Raw genomic sequence first — 22,236 nt, 5'->3', positions numbered from 1 at the left:
TTAAAATAAAGCACATTTATATATTAAGGCAAACGGTGTTTTTACCAGAAAAATCAAATTTAGAGTTTAATATATATACAACCTTGATTTTTTAATTTCATTATATAACAGGACTTCTCCTAAAATTGACCCATATTTCACATCAAATGCTCCTGAGCCCTCTAATTTTTCAAGCGTTTGATTAATGGCAGTGGTTTTCCCAACACCAAAGTCTCCTAAGGGAAAAAATACAGTAGATTAGACTTATATGCAAGAAAATGAATAGATGCTAATATATTAAAATGAAATGATAACATTTTATATCATTTGAGAATTGCATGAAAAATATATTTTTACCCTTTCCTTTTAAAAAATGTGGTTGAGAATGGGTAAATGAGGAAGCTAATATGAAAACCTCTCACAATCATCTAAATTACTTACAGCTCTTAAAAAAGAATAGATTAGGAGTTAGCCATTATTTTTATCTAATGTTCATTTAAGTCTATAGCAAATCTTGCTTACAGCACAGTGCAACTACGACATGTAAGAAATTTTCCCTGGAAAGTTTTGCCAACACAATCTATGAGACTAATTTGATGATAAACTCTTCATTGCAGCAGAACAGGGAGTCATGACTTTATAATTCACCAAATATTAAGTAAAACTAAGAATTTCCTTAGACCAAATTGGAGGCAAGGTGTGGATTATCTGAGAGTTCCAACTTCATTTTGCCTCAATACTTTGAGTATAGAACTGGGAAAGTGATACTATTGCCTCTGGTGAAAGGCAACACAACTCAGAGAGTGGAAAAGATAACTGAATGGGTTGAAATAAATAAGAAAGCGTAGAAACTGTATTGAATTGCTCCTTTGATAATACTAAAGGATTGAAATATTTTAACATTGGGTTGAGGAATTATGTGTATAATTTTTTTTTTTTTCAAATTGGGCAATTAAAAAAATTTTTTTTCTTGCATGTAGTTATGTGTGTAAATTGAAGTAAATCAATCCATGTGACATCAGTGGCCCTCTAAGGACCTTAGCCCAGAGGCTATGTAGGTCATACATATTGATATATTAATCCAATAGTTCTACTTCTGTAATTTGTCTTGAAGGTGATGAAAAGATGAAAAAGATTTATAATGTCCTTTATTGGCAAACATGTGGGGAAACAGGCATTCATACATTGTTAGTAACAATGTATATTGAAAGAGTCACTAAATCTTTTCAGGGCCTTTTTTTTCCCACTTGTAAAATAAAAAGGTTGGCCTAAATAAAAATTAAGCCTCTTCCCAACTCTGAAATTCTCCTTCTTTAAATATTTTCAGTACCTGTAAGAAGTACAGGGCAGGAATTCTTTAAAAGAAGGCTTATGAGAAAAGAAAGGCATGTTGTGTCTCTGGTAGCAATATAATTAATGTTCTCTCTGCATTCTGTTATCTTCAAGAGGTTTTCACTGGATCCTTGAGGATCAGCTAGTATTGAAGTTCCTGTTAAAATTTTTAAAAAGTTTCAAATGACCTATAAATAAATGTTAACCTCATATTTTAGGTACTAAATACTTTCTGGAAAAGTTTGTACATTATAAAACAATTTAAACATATACATAGAAGCCAAGTGCAAGTGCCTGGGTGCCTCTGCTGATCTCACAAATTTTTCCTTTCATTCATACTCTCAGCTGGTGAACTCACCAACACATCTCTAAGTCTACCATATGCAAACTCTGATTTTTCTACCACCAAACCTACTCATCTGCCTTCATATGGAATGTAAGCGTCTGCTCTACTTTCCCTCCAGTAAAAATGAAAGCAGCTCTCCTGCCCAAAACACCTGCAATTCTTTTTTCAGAACATCACTTCTTTGGTAACCTTCTCCCTCATCATTATTAGTTTCTTCCTTTCTATTGGAATTTTCCATTGTATAAACATATATGTGCTAGAATTACCAACCATTTTTACTGATTGAACCACATGAAACTGACATTTTTGTTAGTAAAACCAGTTGAATATAGGCAATTTTATATGAAATAAAACACACACACACACCCCAAAGCAACCAAATCGCTCTTGATTCCATAGCCTCCTATTACACAGCTAAAACTCTCAAAAGAGTTAAATATGACATAGCCTCACTTCCTTGTCTTTCATTTTACTCCTTTTTAAATTAAAAATTAATACATTTGTGTAGTACACAATTCAAAAGTACATAAAGGTATGCAGTAAACGGTCTCTTTTTCATACCTGTATCCTAGTTACCTAATTCCCATACAGTGCATACTGTTCTGCAATTTTTTTTTCTTTTCTGATCTTTATTGCAGTGTAATAGCTTTATACTGTTGTGCCAGTTTCCACTGTACAACAAAGCGAATCAGCTATATTTACACATATAACCCCATTAAAAATTTAGTGCATTTTAAGGCAGAAATAGAGACACAGATGTAGGGAACAAACATATGGACACCAAGTGGGGAAAGCCAGGGCGGGGGGGGGGGGTGTTGGATGAATTGGGAGATTGGGATTGCCATACATACATTACTAATAAGAAAAAGAATATCAAATTGTATACTTTAAATATATGCAGTTTATTATATGTCAATTGTATCTCAGAAAAGTTCTTAAAGAAAAAAAAATTTAGTGCATTTTAGAGATCCTTCTATAACCTTAAAAACTTTTTTCTGATTAATATTATTTCATTTAATGAATGTATTCACCAGTGTTCCAGTGATGGATATTTATGGTGTCTCCAATCTTTTGCTATTACAAATAAAGCTGAGTTTATGTAAATACACTTGTCATTTTGCACATACGTCCAATACTTTCTTATAAGTAGAGTTGCAGGGTCATTATAAATTTGCATGATTTATGATTTTGATACATATTGACAAATTGCCCTCTAATGTTTGAAAGTCTGAGTCCTCACACCTTTGCCAAAGATATCAAACTTTTTGATCCTCATCAATATTATAGGTGAAAAAAATGTATCTAATTCTAGTTTACTTTGCATTTCTCTTATTATGAATCAACTCTTTTTATGTTTCAGAGCTGTTTCTTTTTCTATAAGCTATGTATATTCTTTATCCATTTTTTTTCATAGAAAATGGGTAATGGGCCTTTTATTTTGAATTGTAGAATGTAATGAGGTGGATAGACCTACAGTCTGTCATACAGAGTGAAGTAAGTCAGAAAGAGAAAGACAAATATTGTATGCTAACTCACATATACGGAATCTAAAAATGGTACTGATGAACTCAGTGACAAGAACAAGGACGCAGATGCAGAGAATGGACTGGAAAACTCAAGGTTTGGGAGGGGGTGGGGGGTGAAGGGGAAGCTGAGATGAAGCGAGAGAGTAGCAAAGACATATATATACTACCAACTGTAAAATAGATAGTCAGTGGGAAGTTGTTGAATAACAAAGGGAGTCCAACTCGAGGATGGAAGATGCCTTAGAGGACTGGGGTGGGGAGGGTGGGGGGGACTCAAGGTGGGGGGAGTCAAGGAAGGGAGGGAATACGAGGATATGTGTATAAAAACAGATGATTGAACTTGCTGTACCCCCCCAAAAATAATAAATAAATAAAAAAATTAAAAAAAAAAAAGAAAATGGGTAACGGGCCTTTTATTTTGAATTGTAGAAGCTACTTACACATTGAAGAAATTAGCCCTTTGTGATATGACTTTATTATTAGTAATAATGTAGATGATATTCAACTATGTTTCTTCTTGACTTGTAGGGTTTGTGTCATATCTATAAAGACCTTCCTAATTTCAATATTATTTAAAAATTTTCATACAATTTCTTCTAATACTTTTATGTTTTTTATTTTTTTAAATTAATTTTTATGGAAGTATAGTTGCTTTAGAATGTTGTGTTAGTTTCTACTGTATAGCAAAATGAATCAGCTATACATATACATATATGCCCTCTTTTTTGGATTTCCTTCCCATTTAGGTCACCACAGTGCATTAAGTAGAGTTCACTGTGCTATACAGTATGTTTTCATTAGTTGTCTATTTTATACATAATATCAGTAGTGTATATATGTCAATCCCAATGTCCCAATTCCTCCAGCTTTTATGTTTTCTATAAAAACATTTTACTTTTTTGATTCACTTGTTAGCTGGTTGTACTAATAGCATTTCTTGACTAATCTACTTCCCACGGCAATCTGAAATGCCATCATTGTTATTTGCTAAATTTCTAATTACATTTGTGTTTATTGCTGGACATACTCTTTTGCCCTGGCCTTTCTGTTTTTTTATTTTATGTCTCAGTACTATATTTATTACATTTGGTTGAGGTAGTCTGTCCTCATTATTTCCTGGCTATTCTTACTTGCTTGGTTTTTCTTTATGGAATTTGGAATCAGTTTCATTAGTCCCCATACCACCTATTGGTATGCTTATTGGGATTATCTTTACTTTATGGATTAATTTAAGAAGAATTAACATCTTTATGATGTTGGGTAGTCTTATCCAGGAACATGGCATGCTTATTTATTTGTCTTAGAAGTGTTTTCAAGTTTTCTGCATATTGGTTTTGCATATTTCTTGTTGAGCTTAGTCTTAAGCATTTCATCTTTGTTTATCTTGAGGTCTGTTTTTGCCACTATAAGCAGGATCTTTTCTTTCATTTTTATCTTGTAACTGGTTATTGCTTGTATATATGAAGAATATCTATATGTTTCATTCCTTTTTATGGCTGAGTAATATTCCATTGTATATATGTACCACATCTTCTTTAACTATTCATCTGTTGATGGACATTTAATTTGCTTCTATGACCTGGCTATTGTAACTAGTGCTGCAATGAACATTGGGGTGCATGTGTCTTTTTGAATTATGGTTTTCTCTGGGTATATGCCCAGTAGTGGGATTGCTGGGTCATATGGTAACTCTATTTTTAGTTTTGCAAGGAACCTCCATACTGTTCTCCATAGTGGCTGTATCAATTTACATTCCCACCAATAGTGCAAAAGCATTCCCTTTTCTCCACACCCTCTCCAGCATGTACTGTTTGCAGATTTTGTGATGGTGCCCATTCTAACTGGTCTGAGGTGATATCTCATTGTAGTTTTGATTTGCATTTCTCTAATATTTAGTGATGTTGAGCAGCTTTTCATGTGCCTCTTGGCCATCTATATGTCTTCTTTGGAGAAATGCCTATTTAGATCTTCTGCCCATTTTTTGATTGGGTCTTTTTTTTTTTTTTTATATTGAGCTGCCTGAACTGTTTATATATTTTGGAGATTAATCTTCTGTCTGTTGATTCGGTTGCAAATATTTTCTCCCATTCTGAGGGTTGTCTTTTCATCTTGTTTATAGTTTCCTTTGCCAAACAAAAGCTTGTAAGTTTCATTAGGTCCCACTTATTTATTTTTGTTTTTATTTGCATTACTGTAGGAGGTGGGTCAAAAAAGATCTTGCTGTGATTTATGTCCAAGAGTGTTCTATGTTTTCCTCTAAGAGTTTTATAGTGTCTGGACTTACATTTAGGTCTTTAATCCATTTGGAGTTTATTTTTGTGTATGGTGTTAGGGAGTGTTCTAATTTCATCCTTTTAGATGTAGCTGTCCAGTTTTCCCAGCACCACTTATTGTCATTCTTTTTAGGTATTTTCAAGTTTACATCTTATTTCTTTAAACATAGTATCATGATTATCTTACAATATAAACCTAATAATTCTAGTCATTAGAGTTTTGTTAATTTGTGGCTGTAATCTTGTTTCTGCTAATTAACTTTAACTGATTAATAAATTAAAAAAATAATTTAGAGATAATATAAGGTTTAGGATAACAGTCTTATTCTATAGAAAGTATATCTTTTGGTTTCTTACTGGATGCTTGGGGACTAATCAGGGATTACCTCAATTCCAATTTAAAATTTGAGGGTCCTCAAATCACTTGGGATAGTGTGTTTGGACTCAGATTATGTGTACCTGGAAATGTAAAGGTTGGCTTACTAGTTTATTTTTACACAAAGGGCATAGCACTTCACTATTCTAGATTAAATTATGTCATATGGTATGTGGTATGTGTGAGAGAGTCGAGGAAAGGGAACTTTGATTTTTGTCTTCCTTGACCACTGAATAGGCAAAATAACTGATTTGATAACCTGACTGAATCAAAATTACATATAATTAGGAATTCCAGTTCAAGATGGCAACATAGGAGCCCCTGAACACACCTCTTCCACAGACACATTGAATCTATAACTACATACAAAGCAATTCTTTCTGAAAGAAATCCAGAAACTAGTTGGATGACTCATACACATTGGGTAAGTGAGAAAAAACCCACATTGAAATGGGTTGCCAGTATCTCCCTGGAAAGAGCTTGTGCCCATGCCTGATGCCCAGCTTCTGAAGCTGATGCCTAGAGGACATGCTTTGATAGCCTAGCTCTGGTGGCCAGAGGGGCTCATGTTTATAGGTTCCATGTGACTGCAGGCAACAAACAGTTTTAAAGCAGCTATCTATCCCTCCAGGGCTCAATGCAGAGGCAGCAGACAGAACTGTCAGTCTCCCAGGCTTTCCCTGAAAGAGGCTGATTTGTATATCTGAAAAGCTGCAGCCTAAGGGCCAGGCTTCTAATATAAAACACCTCTAAGGGCTGATTCCATCCTCTCCAGAGACTGGGGAGGCTGGTGTCATAGCCTCCTCATTCTCTCTCTGGCCCACTCCAGGTCACCAGTATCTCCCTGAAAGGAAGGACACTGTGCCCAAGTCTGGTGCCCCAGATTTTGTGGCTGCCACCAGGGGACACAACCCTAAATCTCTGGAGGCCATTGAGGCTTGTGTTTGTAGATCCCAAAGGACTGTAGCAAACAAAGAATCAGTTCTTAACTGGCTATCCTGCTATCCCTAAGGCTCAGTGCAAAGGGAACACACAGAAACACCCATTTCCCACCTCTCCCTGAAAGAGATCTATTTGCATACTTTAAAATCTGCTGCTTAAGGGGCCAGCTTCCAGTCAGCCTGCATCCAGGTACTGACTGAAATTTTTCCCCTTGGGACATTGATGGTTCATGGCACACCAACAACAACTGGGAGCCACTAAGAAAAAAGAAAGTTGCTAGGACAATCACAAAGGTTTGAGAGACAATGAAGAGCTAGGGTCAGGTCAAAAGTACAGGAGACCACTCATTCAAAACTAGGAGGGAGAGGTGCCTGTTTCATCTAACACAGAAACCAAGAGAGCGTAAAAGAAAATAGGGGTCAGAGGAACATGTTCCAAACGAAAGGAGTTAAAACTGGAGAAACAGAACTTAACCAAACAGAGACTGTAAACAGCTTTCTGCAGGAAAGAGCTTTTTGCAGGAAAGAGCTCTCTGCAGGAGGCCTCTTTTGTCTTGTCCCTTTAGCAAAGCTACACTTTAACCAACCTCCAGCCCAAGCACACTTTTCAAATCTTTTGATCACACAAACCCTTGCCTAACCTGTTGGTTCTTTCCTTAGACTAAGGAAATAGAAATGAAAACATACACCACTAGATATAAAATAGGCAACTAATGAGGACCTGCTGTATAGCAACAGGGAACTCTACTTGGTGGTCTGTGGTGACCAAAATGGGAGGGAAATCCAAAAAGGAGAGGATATGCATATACATATGGCTGGTTCACTTTGTTGTGCAGCAGGAGCTAGCACAACATTGTAAGGAACTATACCCCAATTAAAAAAAAAAAGAAATAGAAATGAAGAGTAAGTAATTAACAGATGACTAGATCTTTCCCCCAGCTTTCCCTTCAGTAATCTCACAAGAAAACTGTGTGAACAAGATAACATCTAAAGAAAGTTCACAAGAAGTCAACAAGTCTACACACAATGGGAGATGACATGAATTTGACCCCCTATCTCAATGACTAACTGAGATTACTTCCCCTTTTTCCCTTTAAAAACTTTCACGGCCTAGCAGAATCTTCAGAGTTGGCTTTGGAACATGAGTCTACCTTCTCCCCAGACTGTTGGCTCTCTGATTAAAGCAACTTTTCTGTTTCTACCAGCACTTGCATTTTGAGTATTGACTTTTGAGTGGTGAGCAGCTGGACCTGAGTTTGGTAACAAGATCAGTAATGTATCTGATAAAGAGTTCAAAATAATGGTCATAAAGATCCTCACCAGGGGCAGGAGAATGATGGATGAAAAAAGTGAGAATTTCAACAGAGATAGAAAATAAAAGAAAGTACTGTTGAGAGGTGGAGATATTGAGTAATATCCTCCGAACTGAGAAGAAACTTTGAGACTGAAAAATAAATGCAAGCAATTCTGTAAAGTGTGAGAAATGGAATATTTCCTGCCATATCAATAAACAAAGGATGTCACAGTCATCAACGATTGCAGCCCTCAAACGTGAGCTGAGGAAACTCAGCTCATTGATAGTTTACATATGTAATTTAGATCTAAGAAATGAAATGCCTGCAGTCTAGAAAAAAACACCTGCTATCTAGCAGCCATTAGACTGCAAGCTGCTCCCTGTGGTGAGCCCTGAGGAAACTCAGGATGTGTCAAGTTTCTGGCCCAGATAGTTAAGGTGCATATCAAAAGAACAATTTCAGTGAGCCCAGACTCTTGCATCTTCCCATACATAGAATAGCACTGTATTCCTTAACCTGAGATATCTGGTTTTCTTTAATTAACAATAATCTTTTGATGTTCCAGACTACCTGTCCTTTGTTACAAAACTCTTATATATTCTGGCTCCTCCCCTCACCTCCTCGGAGCAGTTTCTCAGAGCTATCTGAAATGCTGTCTGCCAGACTGCAGTCCTTATTTTGCCCCAAATAAAACTTAACTTGCAACCTTCACATTGTGGATATATATTTTTTAAGTCAACAAGTGCAATTATGAACTTTATTGTGTGTAACTTGCATACAGGCAGGATTGGATGGGAAAGGATCCAGAGGCATTCACAGCTGCACTCTGCACTGATGAAAGGGGTACAAGGGAATTTAAAGGGGCCAAAGCTTAAAATAGAATCTGGCTACTAGGGAGAAGCATGTTCACAAGGATGGGAACTGGAGGTTTTCCTCCCTCTAGGAGTCTCATGACTGTAAAATAAAATTTATATTTTATGGCAAGACAAGAAAAATTTTAACATAAAAAAATTTCTATGCCCTTTGACCTCCTCTCTTCCCTCTACTGTGCATTGTGTATCTGCATTAGGCATCAAGCACACTTTCCACGTTGGCAGAAATACCTGCTCAATCATAAACAGCAACATTCTCCTAGCACCAGCAAGACAATTCCTTAAAATATAACATTCCTTCTTGATCTTATAAGGAGCCACGATGATGTTTAGATCTAAATTACATATGTAAACTGTCAATATGTCATTTAATGTATAGCCCTTTGTCTCAAAAAATTTATATGACTGTGTTTTGACTTCCAATGGGCAGAACAGTTCTTGGAGCTTTCTGAGATGCTGTTCCTAGGTTATAATCCTCAATTTGGTTCAAATAAAATTTTCCATTTCTTTCTTAGATTGACTGATTAATTTTTTGTCAACATTAATCATCTGCATAAGGAAAAGGCTTTCTTCCATTTTTTGTATTGTATCAAGGCAGGGTGAAGTTGACAGAGAAGTTATTTGGCTTGGGCACATTCCTTGTGAGTATGCTAAAGTTCAGTCATACAGAAATGGGAGGGGGTAGGATTGTGAGCCTCAGATGGAGATGACAAAATTGAATCAGGGTGATCCAGCCACACAAGTACCAAACAGAAATCACACAGCTGGAGAATAAAATAGCTGAACTCAAAAATTCAATAGAAGGATTCAACAGCAGACAGATGAAGTGGAAGAAATAATCAGCAAACTCAAAGACAGCTCAGAGGACTTCATCAAATCAGAGCAGCAAAAAGAAAAAAAAATTAAAAAGGTGATGATAGCTTAAGGGAGTTAAGGGACAACATCTAGGACCAATATTTGCATACAGGGGCCCCAAAAGAGAAAGAGGGAGAAAGGGGGGCAGAAAACTGATTTGAATAAATAATGGCCAGAAATTTCCCTAACCTGGAGAAAGAAACATATCCAGATTCAGGAAGCCCAGAAGTTTCCAAATGAGGGTAATACAAAGAACCCACAACAAGACATATTATAATTAACTTGTCAAAAGTTAAAGATAAAAAAATAACCTTAAAAGCAGCAAGATAAAAACACCTTGTTACATAAAGGGACCCCATAAGACTATCGCAGGTTTTTTTAGCAGAAACTTTGCAGGTGAGAAGGGAGTGCCACAATACGATCAAAGTGCTGGACAAAATAACAAAAACAACAACAACAACAACAAACAAACCTTTCAACCAAGAATACTCTACCTGGTAAAACTGTCCTTCAAAATTAAAGGAGAAATAAAGATTTCTCCAGATAAGCAAAAGCTGAACAAATTTATCACCACTAGACCATTTTAACAAGAAATGTTAAAGAGGTGTCTTCAAGCAGAAATGAAAGGATGCTAATTAGTAACAGGAAAAGAAATGAAAGACTAAATCTCACTGGTAAAGGTAAAGTTAAATTCAGAATACTCTAATGTAATTGTGGTGAGTAAATCACTTATAAATCTAGCATGAAGGTTAAAAAACAAAAATAGTAAAAATATAACTACAATATTATGTTAGTGGATATAGAGATTAAAAGATGTATATTGTGACATCAAAAACATAACACTTGAGGGGAGGGAGGAATCAAGATGGTGGAATAGGAGGACGTAGAGCTCACCTCCCTCCACAAACACATCAAAAATACATCTACATGTGGAACAATATAATGGAAAACTAACTGAAAATGTGCAGAATAACTCCTATACAACCAAAGTTGCAGGAAAGATTTTCACATAACCAGGTAGGATGGATAAAAGGCATAGGGCCAGGACCTCTGTCCCTGAATGGGATCTGAAAGGAAGAGAAGGTCTGCATATATAGACCCTTGCCCTGGGGGCCTATGTGGAGGATACAAGCCCCCTTGGCTGTTGGAAGAATTACTGGAATAGACAGAAGCCCAAAGAAGCCTAGCCTATACTCAGGAGGCATGCTTGCATGTTGGCTTGCCAACAATCAGGGCATGGAGGGCTCTGTATTGGCAGCTGCCAGCTTGCCACACTCCATAATCCAAATGATATGAACACCCCAGCCTTGCTCAATCCACACCACAGCTTGGTGTGAGATGTGGGCAAACTGGGCCCTGGGCAAAGACTTGGTTTAGCTCTGCAGAGACAGTCTGGGGGTCTAGGGTGTGATCCAGGTAGGGTGGAGGGGGTCATTGTCAGCACTCACTCAGACAGCACCGCAGAAGCATATATGGTTTATCTCCCAGCCAAATGAGACCACTCAAGCACTGCTGCTTCACATTGCAGCTTAGTGCTGGATCTGGGGCAGACACATCCTGGGAGAAGAATGCCACAGAGGCAGCCCAGATCTCTGGCATAAGTGCAGCCACCTCAATTCCTGCAGCCACAATGCCCTGACCCACAGCCTGAGCCTAGTGAATGCTTCAGTCCTGCTCACTCCACACCACAGCTTGCATTAGATCTGGGATGAACACAACAGGGGAGTGGAGCCATGGACACTTATGCCTACAGACATGGTGCATAGGTATTCTGTGAAAACATGGGCCTCACTTCCTTCAGCAAAAGCTGAACAAATTCATCACCACTAGACCATTTTAACAAGAAATGTTAAAGAGATGTCTTCAAGCTGAAATGAAAGGATACTAATTAGTAACAGGAAAACAAATGAAAGAAAAAAATCTCATTGGTAAAGGTAAATAAAGTTAAATTCAGAATACTCCTTTGGGGGAGGACACACTCAAGGGGAACAGAGCTTGATTGAGCCTGACCTTCAGCACTTCTACTCCAACAACTAGGGAGAAGAACCCCCTGACAGGAAAGTGACAGTCACAGAGAAGAAAGGAAGTCCTACATCACACCCTGCACAGACTTTAGATCCCCCAACACCAACCACATCACCTATCAAGGTGAAAACAGCTTGAGGAAAGAAATGGCTGGCATCCATATCAAAACCAGTCCTCACACCAAAAATATTAAACACACAGGGTCTACAAGGGATGCTCCCACTTAAAAACACCCCCTCAAGACCACAATAGATAGCTGTTTCTCCTAAATTTATAGACACAGAGAAAGTTAAATGTAATGAAAAAGCAAAGGAACTAATCCCAATTAAAGAAGCAAGAGAAATCCCCTGAAAGAACAAATAATGAAACAGAACTCACAAGTCTACCAGACCCCAAGTTCAAAAAGGTGGTAATAAAAATGGTAACTGAATTAAGAAAGATTATTGATAAAAACACAGATGACTATAATAAGGCACTAGAAACTGTAAAGATGAACCAATAAAAAATAGATAATTCAATTTCTGAGATAAAAAGTAATCTAGAAGGAATGAATAGATGACTAAATGACACAGAAGGACTAATAAGGATAGAATAATGGAAATCACCAAATCAGAACAGCAAAAAGAAAGACAAATGAAAAAGAAAGAAATGCACAAGATCTATGGAATAATATAAAACATATGTATAATAGGGGTTCCAAAAGAAGAAAGAGAAAAGGGAATCAAAAATGTATTTGAGGAAGTTATGACTGAAAATTTCTAAATGCTAAAGAAAGAAACAGATATTCAGATACAGAAAGCACAGAGGGTCCCAAGCATGATGAAACAAACACGAACACCAAGACATACAATTAAAATGATAAAAATTAAAGATAAAGAGAGGATTCTAAAGGCAGCAAGAGAAAAAGAAAGAGTCATGTACAAGAGAATACTTGTAAGGCAATCAGCTGATATCTCTGCAGAAAATTTACAGGCAAGAAGAGAGTGGCATGGTAAATTCAAAGTCCTAAAAGGGAAAAACCTGCAAACCATGATACTCTACCCAGAAAGATTATCATTTAGAATAGAAAGGGAGATAAAAACTTCTCAGAAAAGCAAAAAATAAAATAACTCAGCAATATTAAACCAACCCTAAAAGAAATATCGAAGGATCAAGAATCTCTAGGAAAGGGAAAATCACAATAGGAAAGGCAAATGTATACTAAGGATTGAAGATTACTTAAATAAGGAAGTATGTAGATTAAAAAACAATCAAAAATTGTAAAGGCTATTATAACTACAATAAACAGTAGAAAGGTAAGCATGAAGATAAAAAATAGGACATAGGGGAATAAAATATGTAAATCTTTTAGAATGTGTTTGAACTTGAATGACTATCAGATTAAAGCAAGTAGAAATATTTATGGGTCAACATACATAAGCTCTATGGTGATCAAAAATCAAAAGCATACACTAGATTTACAAAATCCAAAAAAGAAAGGAACATAAACATATAGAAAAGAAAATCATCAAACCATGAAAGGAAAAACAAAAAGAAGAAATGAACAAAGAAGAATTACAAAAAATCTGGAAAACAAGGATTGAAACTGTAACAAGTGCATACCTAACAAGAGTTACTTTAAATGTCAATGGAATAAATGTTCCAATCAAAAGACAGAGTGGTTGATTGGCTTAAAAAAACAGAACCTGCAATATGCTGCCTACAAGAAACTCACTTCAGGGTGAAAGATACACACAGACTGAAAGTGGGGGGATGGAAAAAGATATTTTATGCAAATGGAAATGACAAGAAAGCCAGAGTAGAAATACTCATATCAGACAAAATAAACTTTAAAACAAAGACCATAAAGAAGGACAAAGAAGGGCATTATACAATGATAAGGGGACCAATACAAAGAGGAGATAATATTCATCAACATATATGCACCCAATATAGGAACACCTAAATATATAAGCAAATACTAACAGGCATAAAGGGAAAAATTGACACTAACACAATAATATTAGAAGACTTTAACACCCCACTGACAGCAATGTACAGATCATCAAGACAGAAAATCAAGGCATGAGAGGTCCTAAATAACACAATAGACCAGATATACTTAATAGATATCTACAAGATATTACATCAAAAATAGCAGAATATACAGTTTTTTCAAATGCACATGGAATGTTCTCTAGGATAGGCCATATACAAGGTCACAAAATAGGTCAACAAATTTAAGAGGATAGAAATTACTTCAAGCATCTTTACTGACCACAGTAGTATGAAACTAGAAATCAAGTACAGAAAGAAAAATAGGGAAAGAATGAACACATGAAGACTAAACAACATGCTACTAAAAAAGGGTCAATGATAAAATCAAAGTGGAAATCAGAAAATACCTCAACACAAAAGAAAATGAAAACAAAACTTTACAAAATCTATGGGATGCATCATAAGCAGTTCTAAGATGGAAGTTCATAGTGACACAAGCCTTCCTCAAGAAACAAGAAAAACCTCAAATAAAAAAACCTAACCTATCACCCAATTAAAAGAATTAGAAAAAGTGAATAAAGAAAGCCCAAAGTCAGCAGAAGGAAGGAAATAAGATCATAGAGGAAATAAATTAGAGATAAAAAACCAATAGAAAAGATCAATAAAACCAAAGGCTGTTTTTTTTGTTGTTGTTGTTTCTTGTTTTTTTTTTTTTTTTTGTTTTAGATAAAATAGACTAATCTCTAGCCAAGCTGACTAAGATGAAAAGAGAGTGGACCCAAACACACAAAATAAGAATTCAAAGAGGAGAAATAACAACCACTATCACGGGGGAAAAATGCATAAGATAATACTATGAACAGATATATACTAACACATTTGTCTTAGCCTGCTGAAACTGAGTCAAGAAGAAAGATAATTTGAACAGATGGATTACTAGAAGTGAAATACAATCTGTAATACAAAAATTCCCTGCAAACAAAAGTCCAGGACTAGATGGCTTCACTGGGGAACTCCTTCAAATATATGAAGAAAAACTTATACCTATCCTACTCAAAATATTCCAAAAATTTGAAGAGGAGGGAGCACTCTCAAATTCATTCTACAAGGCCACCATCACCCTGATACCAGTACCAAACAGAGTATAAAAAAAGAAAATTACAGGCCAATATCTTTGATGAATATAGAAGCATAAATCCTCAACAAAGTATAAGCAAACCAAATCCAACTATACATAAAAGGGGTCATACACTATGATCAAGTTGGATTCATTACAGGGTCACAAGGATGGTTCAACATATGTATGCAAATCAATCAATGTGATCCACCACATTAACAAAAGGAAAGACAAAAACTACAAAATTATCTCAATAGATGCAGAAAAAGCATTTGACAAAATTTGACATCCATTTATGATAAAAACTCTCATCCAAGTGGGTATAGAGGGAATGTATCTCAACATACAAAGGCCATTTACAACAAACTCAAAGATGACATCAAACTAAACAGTGAAAAGCTGACAGCCTTCCCACTAAATTCAGAAACAAGATAAAGATGCCCACTCTCATCATTTCTATTCAACGTAATATTGGAAGTCCTAGCCACAAGAATAAGAAAAGAAAAAGAAATGAAATAAACCCAAATTAGAAAGGAAGAGGTGAAATTGTCACTATTTGCAGATGATTTGATACTCTAGATGGAGAACCCTAAAGTCTCCGCACAAAAATTATTAGAACTAATAAATGCAGCAAGGTAGCAGGTATTATTAACACAGAAATCTGTTGCATTTCTATATATTAACAATGAAATATCAGAAAGAGAAATTTAAAAAACAATCCTGTTTAAAATCACACAAAAAATACTTAGGAATAAACTTAACCAAGGAAATGAAAGACATATACTGAAAACTATAAACCATTGATAAAGAAAATTGAAGATGACACAAAGAAACGGAAACATGTCCCATGCTCTTGTATTGGAAGAACTAAACTTGTTAAAATGCCCATACTATCCAAAGCAATCTACAGATGTAATGCAATCCCTATCAAAACACCCATGACATTTTTCACAGAACTAGAACAAATAATCCTAAAATTTATATGGAACCACCAAAGATTTAGAATTGCCAATGTCATCCTGAGAATAAAGAACAAGCTGGAGGTAGAACCCTTCCAGACCTTAGACTACACTATAAAGCTAGAGTAATCAAAACAGTGTGGTATTGGCACAAAAATGGACACATAGATGAGTAGAACAGAATAGAGGGCCCCAAAATAAACCCATACATCTATGATCAATTAATCATTGACAAGGGAAACAGGAATATACAATGGAGAAAAAACAGTCTCCTCAACAAATAGTGTTAGGAAAGAAAGCTGGACAGCTACATGTAAACAATGAAATTAGAACATTCCCTTGCTCTATATACAAAAATAAACTCAAAATGGCTTAAAGACCCAAATATAAGGCAAGACACCATAAAACTCCTAGAAGAGAACATAGGTGGAATCCTCTTTGACTTAAATTGTAGAACCCTCTTTGATATAAATTGTAGCAGTATTTTCTTAGATCAGTTTCCTAAGTGAAACAAATAAAAGCAAAAAATAAACAAATGGGACCTAATCAAATTTTGCACAGCAAAGGAAACCGTCAACAAAACAAAAAGAGAATTTGACCAATTAGAGAAAAAATATTTGTAAACAGTGTAATCAACAAGGGCTTAATTTCCAAAATACACAAACAGCTCATAGAACTCAATATTAAAAAAAAAATGAAAAAATGGGCAGGAGATCTAAATAGACATTTTTCCAAAGAAGACATACAGATGGCCAACAGGCACATGAAAAGATACTCAACATTGCTAATTATTAGAGGAAGGCAAACAAAAACTACAATGAGATATCACCTCACACTGGTCAGAATTATGCTCATCAAAAAATCTACAAATAGAAAATATTGGAAAGGATGTGGGGAAAAGGAAACCCTCCTACACTGTTGGTGGGAAAGTAAATTGGTACAGCCACTATGGAAAGCAGAATGAAGCTTCCTTAAAAAACTAAAAATAGAACTACCATATGATCCAGCAATTCCACACCTGGGTATATATCCCAAAACAAAAACAAACAACAACAACAACAACAAAAAACACTTGAAACACTAATTTGAAAAGATACATGTATCCCAATATTCATACCAGCACTATTTACAATAACCAAGACATGGAAGTAACCCAAGTGTCCATCAACAATGATTGGCTTAAGAAGATGTAGCATATATATTTGAAAATTACTTGACCATAGAAAGAATAAAATATTCCCATTTGTAGCAACATGGTTAGGCCTAGAAAATATTATACTTAAGTAAGTCAAAGACAAAAGTATATGTGGAATGTAAAAAATGATACAAATGAACTTATTTATGAAACAGAAATAGACTTATAGACAGAAGACAAGCTTATGGTTAACAAAGGGGAAAAAGAGGAGAGAGGGACAAATTAGGAGTATGGAATTAATAGATATAAACTACTATACATAAAATAAATAAGCAACAAGTACTTATTATATAGCACAAGGAATTACACCCAACATCCTGTAATAACCTAGAATGGAATATAATCCCAGAAAAACCCAAACAATTCATTATGTTGTACTCCTGAAACTAACACAATATGGTTTATTAACTACGCTTCATTAAAACAAAACAAAACAAAACAACCAGAACATTTGGGGAGTGGAGTAAAAATGTAGGGCTTTAATAAGCATTTGAACTTAAGTTGTTATCAGTTTAAAATAGACTCATAAATATACGATGTTTTATATAAGCCTCATGGAACCATAAAGTCAAAGCTATAATACATATACAAAAGATAAAGAAAGAGGAGTTTCAGCATACAACTGTAGAAAATCATGAAATCACAAAGGAAGAGAGGAAGAAAAGTTGAAAGGAAGGAAAGAATAAAAAAATAGCTAGAAAACAATTTACAAGATGGCAATAAATACATACTATCAATAACCACTTTAAATGGAATATGTTTCCCAATCAAAAGATGTATTATAGTTGGATAAAAATACCAACTATATGATGCCTACAAGAGTCTAACTTCAGTTTTTAGGACACATATAGACTGAATGTGATGGAATAGAGAAAGATATTCCATGTGAATGGACACAAAAATAAATCATAGGTAATTATATCAGACAAAGTAGACTTAAAGCAAAAGGCTGTAATAAGAGACAAATGTCATTACATAATGATAAAGGAGTCAGTCCAACAAGAGCATATAATATTTGTAAATATATGTGCATCCACCATAGGAGTACCTAAATATAAAGCAAATGTTAACTCACCTGAAGCAAGAAATAGAAAACAGTACAATAATAGCAGTGGACTTTAATACCCCACTTTCAACAATACATAGATCATCTAGACAGAAAGTCAATAAGCAAACAGTGGACTTAAACTACACATTGTACCAGATGGATTTAACAGACAATTATAGCACATTCCCCACAAAGCATAAGAATACACAGACTTCTCACGTGAACATGGAATATTCTCTAGAATAGATGATATGTTAGGTCACAAAATAATCTTAATAAATTTAAGAAAATTGAATTCATATTAAGCACCTTTTCCACCCACAATGATATGAAATCATAAAATGCAAAAATATAACTGAAAAATCAACAAATATGTGGGCATTAAACAACCTGCTAATGAATGACCAATAGGTCAAAGAAGAAATCAGAGGAAAAATAAAAAAAATGTTTTGAAATAAATGAAAAGGGAAATACAACATACCAAAAAATTAAGGAATGCAGCAAAACAGTCCTAAGAGTGAAATTCATAGCAATAAAGGCCTACATTAAGAAACAAGGAGATCTTGAAAGTTACAATCACAAGAAGAAAATTATAACTATGTGTGGTGATAGATGTTAAGCAGACTTATTGTGGTGATCATTTTGCACTATATACAAATATTAAATCATTACATTGTACACTTGAATATAATGTTATATGTCAATTATATCTCTATTAAAAATAAATAAGAAAGATCTTAAATAAAAAACCTAAATTTATGTCTCAAGGTATTAGAAAAAGAAGAACAAATGAAGTCCAAATTCAGTAGAAGAAACAGAAAAAAACATAATAGAACAGAAAAAAAAATAAAATGGAGATTAAAAGGCAGTAGGAAAGCTCAACGAAAATAAGATCTAGTTCTTTGAAAAGATAAACAAATTTGACAAACCTTTAGCTAGACTCACCAAGGAAAAAAAACTCAAATAAAATGAGAAATGAAAGAGGAGACATTACAACTCTTATCACAGAAATACAAAAGATAAGAGACTACTCTGAACAATTATACACCAACAAATTGAACAACCTAGAAGAAATGGATAAATTCTTAGTCATAATCTACCAACATTGAATTATGAAGCAATAGAAAATTTGAACAGACCAATAACAAGTGAGAAGATTGAATCAGTAATCAAAAACTTCCAACAAACAGAAGTACAGATCAGATAGCTTCACTGGTGAATTCTACCAAACATTTGAAGAATTAATGCCAATCCTCTTCAATTCTTTCAAAAAATAGAATAGGGAACACTTCAAAACTCATTGCATAAGACCAGCATTACTCTAATACCAAAACCTGGCAAGGACACTAAAAGAAAAGAAAATTACAAGCCAATATCCCTGATGAATAAAAACACAAAAATCTTCAAAAAACATTAGTAAACTGAAATGAATAGTAAATTAAAAGGATCTTACACCATGGTTAAGTGGGATTAACTCCCAGGAGGCAAGGATATTTCAAATACACAAATTCAATCAGTCTGAAACACCACATTAACAAAGTGAAGGATAAAAGTCATATGATCATCTTAATAGATGCAGAAAGTGTTTGAAAAAATCCAACATAACTTCATGATAGAAACTCTTATGAACAGATATGGACGGAATGTACCTAACTACAATAAAAGGCATATAAGACAAGCTTACAGCTAACATTATACTCAATGGTAAAAAACTAAAAAAAATTTTTCCTTTAGGATACCCACTCTTGCCACTTTTATTCAACATACTATTTGAAGAACTAGTCAGAGAAATTAAGAAATAAAACATAATAAAACATGCAAATCAGAAAGGAGGAAGTAAAACCATCAATATTTGCAGACAACATGATATTACATATAGAAAATGCTAAATATTCCACTGAAAAACTGTGAGAAGATTTAACAATTTCAGTAAAGTTGCAGGATACAAAATCGATATACGAAAATCAGTTGCATTTCTGTACACTAACAATGAACTATTTGAAAAATATATTTAAAAAATTCTGTTTACATTGCATCCAAAAAGTGACAATGCCTGAGAATAAATTTAACTACAGAGGTGAAAGATCTGTACACTAAAAATTGTAAGCCACTAATGAAAAAATTGAAGAAGACCCAAACAATGGAAAGATATTCTGACTCATAGATTTGGAGAATTAATTGTTAAAATGTCCATACCACCAAAATCATCTATAGACTCAATGCAGGCCTTATCAAAATTCTGGTAACATTTTTTACAGCAGTCAAACAAACAATCCTAAAATTTGTATGGAGTCACAAATGTCCCTGAATAGCCAAAGCAAATGTTAAGAAAGAACAAATCTGGAGGTAATACTCTCCCAGATTTCACACTATATTATTACGCTATAGTAATAAAAACTGTATGGTACAGACACAAAAACAGACACAAAGATGAATGGAAGAGAATCAAGAGCCTAGAATTAATCAAGAGCATATAATTAACATATATGGTTAATTAATTTATGACAAGGAGCCAAGAATATACAGTGAGGAAAGGATAGTATCTTCAATACATGGTGCTGGGAAAACTTGATAGCCATAACCAAAAGAATGAAACTGGACCCCTATTTTACACCATACACAAAAATTAATTCAAAAAGGATTAAAGACTAGAACATCAGACCTGCAACCATAAAACTTCTAGAAGAAAATATAAGGAGTAGGCTCCTTGACATCACTCTTGACATTGATTTTTGGATTTGACACCAAAAGTAAGGTAACAAAAGCAAAAACAAATAAATGGGACCACATCAAACTAAAAAGCGTCTACACAGCAAAGGAAACCATTAGCAAAAAGAAAAGGCAACCTATAGAACGGGAGGAAAGATCTGTAAACCATACATGTGATAAGGGGTTAATATCCAAAATGTGAAGTCATACGACTCAATAGCAAAAAACAAACGATCCAATTAAAAAATGGGCAGAAGACCCGAACACACATTTTTACAAAGAAAATATACAAATGGACAACAGACATATACAAATGATCTCAACAACGTTAATCAAAAACAGTATTTGCAAATCAAATACTGTTTGCAAATACTGAAGTGCAAATCAAAACCATGAGATATCACCTCATTCCTGTTAGAACGGCTATTATCAAAAAGATAAGAGATAGGAAGTATAGGCAAGGATATGGAGAAAAGGGAACATTTGTACACACTTGATGGGTATGTAAACTGGTGCAGCAACTATGGAAAATAGTATGACGTTTCCTCAAGAAATAAGAAATAGAACTACCATACCAGCCAGTAATTTTACTTCAGGTATGTATCCAAAGGAAATGAAATCACTGTCTCAGAGAGACATTTGCATCATCATGCTTATTGTAGGATTATTCACTATAGCCAAGAAAAAAGACAAAGACACAGCTTGTGTCCATCAATGGACAATGGATTAGGAAAATGTGATGCATGCATGCACACATACACAAAGGAGTATTATTCAACCATAAAGAAGAAAGAATTCTGTCATTTGTGGCAACATGTATGGACCTTGAAGGCATTATGCTTAGCGACATAAGCTAGCCTGAGAAAGACAAATACTGTGTGATCTCATTTATGAAATCTAGAAATCTAGAACTTAGAACAAATTGGTGGTTGCCAGAGGTGGTGGGTTCGGTGTGAGGGAAATAGGTGAAGGTGGTCGAAAGGTATGAACTTCTAGTTATAATGCTGCGGGATTTTCGGAGCAGAACAAGACACTGAGGCTATATGCAGGAAGCAGTATTTATTTATGCCGGCATGGGCCCAGCGGATTCATATCTAAAGGCTGAGCCCGGAACATAGTGAGGCTTGTCTTTATATCGGTTACAAACTTAGCTTGCTACGTGCCAGACTGCCAGACATAAGGTTTTTCTTTTTTTTTTTTCTCATGTAAGCAGAAGCAGATTACAGAAGCGAAACAGCAAATGTTAGTCCTTTATCTATCGATGTAGATATTTTTACAACTGGAGGCAATGTATTGCGTACGGGGCCTTGGATGATCATTACATTCTTTCAATCCTTAACCTGTGTACACACTTCTTAAGTTTCCTTGGGCTTACTGTTTTCTGTTTTTCTGCCAGCCTGTCACAATAAGA

At 34.9% G+C, this 22,236-nt stretch overlaps 1 protein-coding gene across 1 annotated transcript in view; it reads right to left on the bottom strand.

The window, feature by feature from the left end:
• Window positions 1-22,236, bottom strand: part of DNAH14 (dynein axonemal heavy chain 14) — a 537,201-nt gene that overhangs the window by 201,167 nt on the left and 313,798 nt on the right. Inside the window, exons 44-45 of the mRNA XM_057727198.1 lie at window positions 1,310-1,468; window positions 80-215 (exon numbers count right to left, since the gene is read on the bottom strand). Coding sequence (XP_057583181.1) covers window positions 80-215; window positions 1,310-1,468 — 295 coding nt within the window. The remainder of the gene's footprint in view (window positions 1-79; window positions 216-1,309; window positions 1,469-22,236) is intronic.

The sequence above is a fragment of the Hippopotamus amphibius genome, chromosome 3 (genome assembly GCF_030028045.1).
Source record: "Hippopotamus amphibius kiboko isolate mHipAmp2 chromosome 3, mHipAmp2.hap2, whole genome shotgun sequence".
Lineage (NCBI taxonomy): Eukaryota > Metazoa > Chordata > Mammalia > Artiodactyla > Hippopotamidae > Hippopotamus > Hippopotamus amphibius.
Note: the sequence above shows the minus strand (reverse complement) of the source record. Positions and strands in the feature narration are given on the sequence as shown.